This window comes from Lepisma saccharinum, chromosome 28, assembly GCF_977018435.1.
Source record: "Lepisma saccharinum chromosome 28, izLepSacc3.1, whole genome shotgun sequence".
Taxonomy (NCBI): Eukaryota; Metazoa; Arthropoda; class Insecta; order Zygentoma; family Lepismatidae; genus Lepisma; species Lepisma saccharinum.
In genome coordinates, this window is record NC_139256.1 from 47,757,733 (window position 1) to 47,770,381 (window position 12,649).

General features: G+C 35.9%; 1 protein-coding gene across 1 annotated transcript in view; it reads right to left on the reverse strand.

Annotated features, from left to right (window-relative positions):
* Window positions 1-549: 549 nt before the first annotated feature.
* GlcAT-I (Glucuronyltransferase I) overlaps window positions 550-12,649 on the reverse strand; it is an 82,054-nt gene continuing 69,954 nt past the window's right edge. Inside the window, exon 7 of the mRNA XM_083114160.1 lies at window positions 550-4,781. Within this exon, the coding sequence (XP_082970286.1) occupies window positions 4,683-4,781 (99 nt within the window). The 3' untranslated portion in view covers window positions 550-4,682. The remainder of the gene's footprint in view (window positions 4,782-12,649) is intronic.

Genomic DNA, 12,649 nt, shown 5'->3' on the forward strand with positions numbered 1-12,649 from the left:
AGTGCAGTCTACGTGGCAACACTGACGAGGTTGCGTCGTGCAATTCAAAAGAAGAGGCAAGGCAAATGGGGCAAAGGTGTGCTTCTCCAACATGACAATGCCCGGCCGCACACCAGTCGTGAAACAACAGCTGCTATTGACCGACTGGGTTTCAAGGTGTTACCACATTCAGCATACTCTCCCGATTTGGCACCGTCCGATTTTCACTTGTTTGGCGCCATGAAGAAGCCCGTGCGTGGTCACCATTTCAACAATTGTGAGGAACTCCATGAGGCTGTCCAGCGATGGGTGCACACAACTCCAAAGAACTGGTTTCAAAATGGTCTCGAACGACTTCCACACCACTGGCGTAAGTGTCTACAGCTCCAGGGGGACTATGTTGAGAAAGTGCATATAGCCGATTAAATGTATCTATGTCTGTATGTATCGAATACAATAAAGTGTAATTCTTTATGATACGCCCCTCGTAGTTAGACCTCATATTACTACACACTAAAAAAATTACCCAAATAGACAAGCAAAAAGACAATTTTGGAAACAAACAAGATCAAAATTTCACATCCAAAATTTAATTCTTCCAAAACATTAACAACCATGAATGCAGAATACAATTTTTGCATTAACATACCCAAAGAGTATTACTGTATATATTTACACATTATTTGTTCATTTTCAAAACAGAAACATGTTACAATTCTCAGTTTCGTCAATTTTGCTACGGGTACATATCTTGATTTGGCAATATGTACAGAGCTGTAAAGATGTCCTTGATAATCTAAAGATATTCTCATATTTAGTCTTAAAGTTGTCATCTTCTCATGCATCTTTAATTAACATACGAGAAAAAAAAAGTGTGGCACCAAATCACACTTTTCACCTCATTTAAGGAACTTAGTCACTTATTGGCATTAAAGAACAAAATAGGTACTAACAGTCAACACATTATAGATTTCCTTATTTCTGTAAACTAAAAACTCGTATATGCCAGAACTCCCAACATATGTGTAACGATATTTTGTAAATTTTAAAAATACTGTGTGTATGATCAATATTTAACAATGTATACAAGCAATTCCATGTGATTGAACATAATACAGTGGAACCCCGATTTTACGTTCCCTGGTTTTACATTTTTCCGCATTATACATTCAATCTTGATGGTCCCAATGTAGCAAAATGCTATAAAATTTTCCTCGATTTTACGCTTTCCCGTATTTGAAGTTTTTTCAACTTGGTCCCTTGAAAAACATAAAATTGAGGTTCCACTGTATATACAATATATACTGTAACTCTACTAGGAACATTACTAAATACAGTGTAGTATTGTGGTGTATATGGTTGAAAATTTTGAAATAGGTTCAAAAATGATTTTATTGGGTCGGTGAATAAGTTTGTAGCGTTTTATAACATATGTTTACAGGAATACAATAATTATTTAACGCAAGTACACAGGTGTAAGATGAAGCATTGTCATTGTAGTCTAACAATACACAGTCACAACACTTACTCAGTAATGTAGTGGCCTCCATTGTCATTGACCATCTGCCAATGTTGGGGAGAAGTTCGATGCCTTGCCTGTACAACTGCTGTGTTTTCAGTATGTCATTAGCCCCGTACACAGCACAAATTGATTTTGAGTTGAAGAAATCAGTTAGGCAAATTTCAAGAGCAGCTTCATTAGGAAAGACTTCCTACTGCTGCACTTGATCCTCGGTTAAACTCTAAGAGTGTGCCGGAAATATTCAACTTTGTACACTTGGCACTCCATAGACAAAATGTGCTCATAATTAGGATACACTGAGTTTTCACAAACACAAAACTACAAACTAAGCAATAACAATGGAATAACGGACAAGGAACTCTTGCCAACCCATAACAAAACACTACGAACTTATGCACAAACCCAATACATGTTTAATACAATATACATTTTGGATTACCTGAAATTTAGGTTTATCTGAAACAGGTGCAGTCCTATCAAATTGAAATTAAGGGAATTTTTAGTGTGACTAAAATATATAAAATACATTAACATTTACAGGTTGTAGAAAATGTCAAATATGCATTGTACCCATGCTGTCTCTAAAACTGGCATGTATTTTCCAGGTGCAACCATGCATAGTAAGTTGCAAGTAGATGCATCCTTGGTATGTTTGGCAAGAGGAGTGTGACAAAGCAATTATACAATGCATTCACAAGACATTAGGTACATTATAGTTACTTTGTTTATTCTATTATGAAAATGAATGTCACTTTTCTGTCCCTTTAGGCTATACACGACGATGAGGATGAATTATAATGAGATTAAATAACTGCAGGGGCACTCACAAAGGAATTTTCATGCCCAGGACCCCATCCCTAAAACTGCTGTTGCAAAATTACTAATTGACCAATCAATGGGATATAATTTTCAATTTACTTTTGAGAATTATGCAGTTCTTCAGCCAATTAAAAATTATGGACAATCTGTATGCTTTCTTCTTGCATTTCCATGTAAACCTAGAAATGAAGAATAATTTTCCCAGAAATTCATATTTCAATTAATGTATTCTGATTTGTTCTGTGATCGTACAAAGGGTAAAAATGTTAAAATATTCATTACACACAACAAGTCCCAATTGATTTATTCATTTTTCTATTTATAACACATGCCCATATCATCATTGGTGAGATCAAGAATCCAGCACTCCATGTGATCGGCCGCCAAGGTGACCGAGTCCAGTTTCGAACCCTACACTCATGCACTAACACAAAAACACAAACAAAATTCAAATGAAGTGGGCCAATCTATGACAAGGAATGCTGGCACTGACAAAGTAAACAAAGTGTTTCATGTGAAAGATTTTACTTCACTGTGTGGATTGGCTCAATTATTTTTAAACTAGGGACCAGGGTGGCTACCAAAATAACAAATCCCAAATTCTTGACTTTTATTTTTATCTTTCTTTCCTTTTTCTTGACCATTTTTCCCATTTTCTTAACATAAACCCGAAGGTTTACGGCTGCACGAACACAAGCATTCCATCTGTCCTTATCCTGGGCAAGATTTATCCAGTCTTTTCCATCCTTTAGGTTCATCTCAACGTTATCCTCCATCTTCGTCTTGGCCTTCCTACTGGTCTCTTACCATCAGGTTTCCAAACAAGAATCCTGTAAACTCCTCTTTCGTGAAAAATGGCCTGCCCAATTAAGTCTTCTTGATTTATTCATTCTAATAATATCTGGAGATGAATACAAATTATGTAGTTCTAAATTATGAAAAATAATTGGAAATTAAGAAAATAGATATTCTTATTCAACAAAAAACCCCTTCCACAAGGTCGTTAATATGAAAATTTAGACTTGCTTATTAATGCTTCAGACTTCATTCTGGATGGGCAATGGCCACATTACTTTATTTAACATTTTTACAAAACTTTATACATACAAGTACTTAACCGTATATCTCTGAATGCACGACGACTCTGAATCCAAGACGACTCCCCATTTTTCAACAAGGGATTACAGAAAAACTATTTTCAAAACTTATGGTACATCACACTTTACTACGAAGTTTAAAAGTGGAATGTACGTCGTTTCACAACAATTGATAAAAAAAAAAAAAAACGTTCACCACAACACTCACTACGTGCTATCGCACAACAATGCTCAAAGTGCATGCGAACATTCAAGGCTAAAGCGGTAGGCGTGGCAGACGGTAGAGTTAGAGCTTAATGGAAGCTCGTGGTTCTGTTCAGTAAAGAAAAGAAAAAAACTTCACATCATATGCCGCAAAAGCAAGACGAGCCCATACTTCTGGGCACGAAATTGCAGCAAAATACCTTGTCTTGGATTCAGAAATATACAGTAATTCTTATGAAACAAAGTGAACAAATCATAACCACAACTCAATGCAATTTTAGATTTCCAAATATTCAATTTTATCAAATCTCAGTACAGGTTGTAAATGCAAAAACAATGTAAATTCACCATACTGTAAAAAATAACAAAAATTCTTGACCACAGGCATCATTTCTCGACTTTTTCGGGATCTACTTGTTGGTATCTTGACTTTCTTGACTGGTGGACACCCTGTGGACACATCAACACATCTTACGTTTCCACCTACTACATAATATTATACAAGTCTCTTGATACAGAATAACATTTGTTCTTTTTAAATTTCTTCTGAAATGAGATCAACTCTTTACATAGGACTGAAACCTGATGTCTGATGATAAACTTCCCGTATGCATTACAATAACTGATAGTGCACAAAAAATGTACATCCTCACTGGAACTTGTTCAGAAACTGCAAGCTACATTCTTGCAAGGTATAAATAATTTAAACAATACAAAAACACATAGGTCCTATGTCATAGAACCAGATGAAATACTTACGCCCCGCAATAACCAGGGAATTTCCACAAGTAAAGAAATAATTTCAACAATGGCACATAACTTGTCCAACACACCATAAAAATACTATGTAAATATAGATAAAAAATAGCACTAAGCATACACTAAAACTTAACTGAAGATTAATAACTTCTTCAAGGTACAAAATTAATACTTTAATACTTTCAATATTTACAATATTAAAAGGTCTGTCCTGCGATAGCCAACACCAACAGATTCTGAAAGCACCATTCTTTTATTTAAAATAAAATATATCCCATTTAAAGGTTCTAAAACTCAAATCCTCAGACTTCCATACCACTATCAGATGGCTGTCCTTTCTTGCGCAATTTTTCTTCTTGTTTCAATTTAGCTGGTTCAGTTCTTGTGTGCCATACATAGATCTGTTAATAACAACAAAATAGTTCAGGAAAACAGGATTAAAATATATGGAGAAAAAATTAATACCAACAGATGCTTATTATTACCAATACCTACAAAGACTAACCAATAAAAAGTAGGGGAGACTAGGGTAAGTTGCCCATAGGGGGGAGTTGACAAAATGTGTTTTATTCCTATCAGATGAGAGTTGGCAACATTGCAGGTTACTGTGACTAACTCACAACTAAGAAGTTGAATGTCTTGTTCACGAAGTCTATAGTGTATGACAAATAACAATTTCCTACTTGATAAATAAATTTTCTTAATTATATATTCTTTAAGTAACTACTGATATATGTATGTAGTAATAGCATACGGCAGGGATTCTCAAACTTTTTCATTCCACGGCACCCTTAGTATTTGAACATTTTTTCACGGTGCCCAAGTCAGAATGTAGGCCTATCTAAGACTTGCAACACTCAGTTAGTGTGGTTACGTTGCTTTCCTTAAGTTTCCTTTGGATTGATGCGATGGTCCGATTCTAAAACCATGTGTCATTTCAGTGAAAATATTGGAACATTTCGTGGAACCACTGGCATACAGTAAGGCTATTGAGAAGACCATGGTATGTTATATCAATACTACAATCTACTACTTTGTTGAACTGCATTTCTTAGCTGTTGAATGACCAGAAATTCCAATATCGTGATTGGGGTGAGTTAATAATATTGTCTACTTGCCCCAGCAAACAATTATCCGTTTCCCCACATGGTTTTTGTTCCAAAAGTATTTTTCTTTGGTTGTATTATTTTCTTTTTGACAATAAATAATGTATAATACATGTATTTAACACATATTTTATAATTATTATATTTGACATTGCAAAGGTTTTAGAATTTTGTGTGCAAAAATATGTACAAATGTAGCTTTTGATACATAAACATAATGAAATTCCACGTAAAACAAATGCAAGAGGAAATTTCTGTATTTGTAAAAACTGTGACTGATGACTCATTGTAAAAAGCTTAATGTAAGCCTATTGAAAAAATGTTCTTCATTTAATGGTCTCATCAAAAATAGCTTAGCATATAGACAACTTATTTTCCTGTAGTTTACGGTTATTACAAGCATAAGAAAACAGTTTTTCTTTGTGACGTTTCAGGAGAACACACGCTCCTTTCATCAGACATTTATTTTCACTTTGACTAAAGATACAGTTTTAACAATGGTTAGTAATTTTTTAAACAAAAAGAATCTGTTATATAATGGATGTTGTCAATGTTACATTGTTGTAATATAGCAACTTAACTGTGAAAAAAACAGTCTGTTTTATTTTTATTTCAGATTTTTTTTAAAAAATTATGAATCCAAAATATCATCAGGTAATTCAAATTCATCATTGTTTTCACAAAGTCTCTTGATGTTTTCTGTTACATTAAATTTTAAAGATGGTGGCTTACTCCATTTGTGAAAAAGAAAACTCCATACTGGATCTATGTTACCATTTTCATTATTTAATTTATTCCAGTGAACGAAGCTTCCCAGACATTCAACTCTGTGTTTCCCGTTAATCTTTTTAAAACCCTTCTCTTTTTAATAAAATGCTTCTCTTCGATGATATGAGTTGACAAACCTGTTCTTGGGTTTAGATTTATAATGTCCAAATCGTGTTCGTGCCATCTTATTGCCATTTTCCTTGCTGTTTGTCCCACATAATCTTTTGAACATGAACAACTTATATTATATATTCCTGTGGTTTCCACGTCTGGTAGAGAGTTTCTCATTTTGAATTCATTAAATGTACATTCCAAACTTCTTGGTGATTTAAAAACAATTTTAAAATTAAAACTTTTTGCAATTTTATGCGAGAATCCCTTGTGGAATGGAATGCACACAAATTTCTTTTCAACAGATTTTTCATCTTTGTCTGTATTTCTCTTTTCCTTTAGTTTTCTTGCAACTTGTTTTTGATTTGGTTTATTCTGTTACTGTGAAAGCCATTTTCTTTTGCTATATTAAAGAGCCTTTCTTCTTCATTTTTGATATCCTCATTACTAGAACATAGTCTTTGTGCTCTCAGGAAAAAAATTAAAAATATGTTATCCATTGTTATACTTGAATGTTCTGATTTGGCATGGATGTATTTTTCCCCTGCTATTTTTTTCTTATGGACTGATGTTTGAATTGTTGAGTCAGTTGTCTTAATTTGCAGATCAAGGAAAGAAATTACATTGTTATTCATGGGTTCGCAAGTGAATTTTATGCGACGATGTGATTCATTTAACAATTTAAATACGTCCATGATGGTGTTCTCATTTTTAGCAATAATTAGCACATCATCTACATATCTGATGTAGAGTTTGATATCTGCACCTATCGCATTAACAATTGGAGATTCTATGTAATGAAGGAAAATGCTGGAGATGATTCCGGATACTGGGTTTCCCATTGATAGACCATTACGTACTTTGCTGATAGATTTTGCCATCAAATATAAAGTAATTGTAATTTGCACATACAGTAAACCATCGAACCATTTCCCATGATTCTACTGGGTTAACCTTCATCTCAATAAGCCATCTGTGTAATGCATCTGTGGCACCTTCTATTGGGACACTAGGATATAAATTTTCAACATCAAAACTTGCAATACGATACTCATTATTCCAAACAATATTTTTTAGTTTCTGTTTCACTTCATATGCATTTTTAACACTGAATGGTGTTTGTTGTTTAATTATACCAAGTCTTTCAACTAAATATTTGGATAGTTTGTCTGACGAAAGGAGCGTGTGTTCTCCTGAAACGTCACAAAGAAAAACTGTTTTCTTATGCTTGTAATAACCGTAAACTACAGGAAAATAATTCTATAATGCAAGCAATGCGTACATACAAGAAAAACTATTATAGACAACTTGTTTGTAATCAGTTATATTTTGTATTATCTTTGCGCATCATGGCATGTAGGCTTGAAAAATTCAGTGCTTATTGTCCATATTTGTATATATATTAGGTTTTGGCTCTTATTTTACATATTTTAGTTATTTTTACATATTATTTCCATATTTTAGAACATTTCTCAATATATACTCCATATTCGCACAATAACTACATGTTCCGTGTGACTAAAATAGTTGGGTGAATTTCTTGTGAATAACTGACAAAGTCCGAAGCAATGTTAAACAAACGAAAGTTTACGACTTTTTTTATATACTCCAGTGTTTGCTTTTGCTATTGTAGAACATTTGAAATTCCTGTTTATTTACAATTGTTGTCAACAATAGAGAATGAGGGCTCAAGCATCGACTCCTGGTTTTTACAAACGTTATTTTGACAATGTTGGAAGAGAGTCCCAAGTCGAGCACCCCACTGCTTTCCCGTCGCTTGCTACTAGTTGCAAGCCTGAGAGCAGGGCCAGAACGATTTTGTGGCACATGTATGGGATTTGTTTCTGGTTTCTCTTCAAGACAGTCTTGGTAATAGTTACAATGTACAGTGGGTCAGAATTCTGAAAATGGAGACAAAAATCGAAATTCTTACTTGAAAGGAGAGCCTTTAAACCATTTGTTCACTGTACTATAATGAAGGGGCTGTCTCAAAACGCAAATAGTTCCATCCACGTGTTAATGTAAATGAGGATTTAAGTTGGGCAAAACAAATACAAGGGACATTTTTCTTGTAGTGGCAACACTGTTGGTATACACTTGTCAGTTGTTGCTGGGACAAAAGATGATCGGGTCTTGTTTAGTCTTGTACTACGAATCATGTGTAGGTATTTGGTGCTGAATAGTACTGTTGTGTGGCAGATAGAAGACGTTACAGTGAAGTGTGTGTATAATACCGCCCTGAACAATGTTCACGCATAAAGAACAGCGAATATTCAGATTGTACATGGGAGGAATGCAAGGCAAATTCACAAGGGCTTTCACAAAGCATGTGGGGACCATGCTTTACCGTATCATACCGTTGCCAGATGGACCAAGCCATTTGAAAGTGGTAGTGAATCAGCTGCTCTTGGGTGCAAAAAATCACATCTTCTGCAATCAGGGCCCATCATTCTCCACGATAATGCAAGATGTCATACAGCACAGGTGGTGCAGAACGTACTGCAACAATGGGGTTGGGAGGTGTTGGAGCACTCACTTGAGATGAATTGATTTGTTTCCCAAGATTTGTTTCCCACAGAGATGAACAATATTGACGAGTTCGCTCAAAGAATGGCAAATACTCAGTTCTGGCTGTCAATCCTACGTGCACGGATTTGATTCTTTGAGTTCTTCCTTCACATGTGGTATGTACTCGAATTCAAGAGATGGGCAGGCTCGTGGAGAAGACAAAGCAAATACGAAAGCCCGAAAAACGAACTTCCAGGAGAACTTCAAACGCTCCATGGGCATGGTCGTTGACAAGCCTAAACAGGGTGGTAGTAGCACCTCCAATGATGGCAAGATTCCTTGAGGATCCTTAAAAAGTCAGCCAAAATCATAGGCATCAACAAGGTGTTGATCAAACGATGCAGGCTTTTTGTAAACTCTATTGTCAAGTCACCGTATTAACATCCGAAGTTTTTATGAATATGCATCTCGACACACTGCAAAGAATGGGCCGCCATTCCCCAAGATACCTTTCGCCACCTGATTACCAATATGCCTGCGAGAGTGGAGGCTGTCATCAAGGCAAGGGTGGCCCCACGCGGTATAGATTGCCAGTGCATCCGATGGAGGATGCTTCGAACTTCACACCCTAATTCCAGTGAGTGTCCAGATATTTTTGATCACATAGAGTATGTATTTACATATTTAGCTCCTTTTTTACATATAAATCCATTCCCTGGTAATAATATACAAAGCTTGGGCAAATATGTATAATAATGAATAAATAGATCCATGCCTGTCTTTCCTTTATTGAAACAAAAGTAGCTAATTTTCAAAATACTATACAACTTACACACAGCATATTCTCATCATATTGTTGTTTCAATCTGGCACAAATTTCAGACTGTTTACAAGCTTCCTTGGTGTGGAATTTGATTACAATGTGCTGTTCCATGCTCACACGTACCTTTCCTTCAACTCACTGCACAGTGATAACCAAAGAACTGACTTTTGACAGTGTTGCCAACATTCCAATACCACACTTGTTCCCACAACAGATGGCAGTGTTGCACTAGGTAAAATTATACTTGATATTTGCCCATGCCTTGTGCATTACATTAGATTTGTATTTGTGACATAAAAAATAAAAAAAATAAACACTGGGTAAAAAATTGATCAAACATTTCTTGTAATCATTTTTATAAAGTTTGGAACATTTATGTTTAATTATATTGTTCCTTTGAACACATATTAGTAATCTGTAATTTTTAAGGCAGTATATTGTTTGGAATAAAATATTCCAAACCATATGAGGGATAAAACTGCACACTGTCAACTGACTCCTCACACATAGTCACCCCATTTACTGGCACACTTCAAAAAACAAGCAATAACTTTACAAGGTTTAGGGACATGGTGAAATAATATTCATAGTGGTCAAGGAAACTACAGGTATTGCTCATAGCATAGAGTAGATCATAATTTTTAAGAGCTGCAAAAATTTAAACATAAAAAAACAAAAACATGATCAACTCATCTCAGTCTCCCCTAGTTGTTTCAGTGTTTGCGTGCAAGGATGTCCCAAATTAACTGGAATTACGTTTCTAAACACATTTTTATTGGTATTAAAGTTTACAATACCATTTTGTGTTTGTATTCTTGATATTTTACATCACTTTTCTGCCACTTTTGGCTAATTGCAACGATGAGATTGAGTGATTGCCCACACCAAGACCTGAAAATGGATATTTCAGTGGCACGACTGAAAATCTACCACTACGTACAGTGCTCCCCTGTGATTTGCACCACACCATGAAGGTGAATAGGTGTGGAGTTAGGGCCTCACACTTTCTTGATCACAGCCAATGGTGAGGGTGATGTGATCAGCACCATGCCCCTGGCTGCCTTTACCTGCCACAGTTTCCTCCAGGCACCCACTTTATATGATGCTGCGTGGGTGCCAGAGCCACTTGAACAGGTGGAAAAAAATCCCGGTTCTCCCCCGGGCAGGGATCGCATCTGGGTCTCTTGCATGGTAGTCAGACACCATCAGACACTCAGCTACCACGATGTTGATTGATACACTTCTTTCAATAATTTTTCCATTCTTGGAAATAGTTTTGGACTCTTTAACTAGATTACTGTTTATGGCCAATTTTCTTTCAATTGTCTGTGGGTGTAAAAAATGAAGTTGTGCAGAGCAAAGAGTGTAGAGCATAGAGAGGATGGAAAACAAACTGCCCGTTATCTTTCACCAAGACCTGCTTGACAGACAAATCCACGTAGGAACAGGCATTGTCATGAATCAGCAACAAACCTCAGCTTTTCCCAGGTCTGACAAAAATCGTCACTGGCAAGAAAAAGTTCACAACAAATTAAGCTCCTCAGTCAATAACTTTAATATTGTTTCAACAATCTTCATTCATTGCCTGGTGAACATCTTTAATGATCACAATTTCTGCTAACTGAAGATCAGTCAGATAGTGGTTGGTCTTCTAAATAATAATAACCAATGGCTTCGCAGCCCAGGAAGGGCCTTGGCCTATATCCCAACTGCCACTCTCCCTCCCACAATCCTACCAAGAGGTGTGGAGATCTTGAACCAGTAATGGGGTGACGTGGAGTCAGCACGTCAAACCCCCCCAGCTATTAGAGGAGATTTACAAGACCAGGTTATGCTACTCACTCGTAGCTCCCCAATTTCCTCACGAGACTGAACCCAGGCAGACTGGAACTCATGCCATCCCATGGTTGGAGTCCAAAGCACAACACCTTAGACTGCACGGCCACAGAGGACGGTTGGCCTTCTAGTAACACCATTTTTGAAACAGAAAAACCATTTCAGTTCGAATTCTAGTTATTTTTGGGTACCCTTTGTATAAGTTAATGAATTGAAAGCAAATCTAAATTTTGGATAACATACAATCCAGTGTTTGATTCATATTCAAGATGGTAGATGATTAACTAATCATTATAATTTTACAGAAATGTTGTTTCCAATGCACACATACTAGGGATGGGTCGATATGAAATTTTGGCCGATACCGATAAAGTACTGATATAAAACTTACCGATACCGATAATCGATATTCTACCGATCTGATATAAAATTAGAAATGGTCTTTGAAGAACCTGAAAGGTTCACTGACCTCTTTAATAAATGTGTGTTTCAAGGTGACTGCAGTGCAAGATAAATTGCATATTTAGACAGTTACTCTTTTAGAAAGTAGGGCATGGATATTATCCATAAAAATTACAACAAAATGGCAGAATTTTGCACTAAATTATCAGATAATAATCGATATATCGGATCGGTAAAAAAATCGGTAATTTTACCGATAAACTGATACACCGATATACTTATATCGGCCGATACCGATAGAGTACCGATTAATCGGTCCCATCCCTAACACATACTGTATAATAATAATAATAATATATGTCTTGAATTGAATATCTTATGAACTTTGCGGTATGAACATGTGACATATTATAGAATAAAATAAACTCCTGGCGTGTCCTTCTAAATTTTGAAGCCTATCTTTGTCACTACTTCACACTACTATAATTTTAGCATTCCCTTTCATAACACAGTGCGTGAAATTTGGCTCGGGGCTGAGATAGCACGTGACTGCAGAAGGCAAGCCATGGTGCAGATTTCGGTCCGATAATGTCCTGCTTATTTTTATGCACATACCTTCAGCATGCAGACAATTATATTTACATTGCATAACAAGTACTAATCTGTGTTATAAGAGTTGTTCAAAGTGGTGGCCAACTGCAACGACAGAAAGATT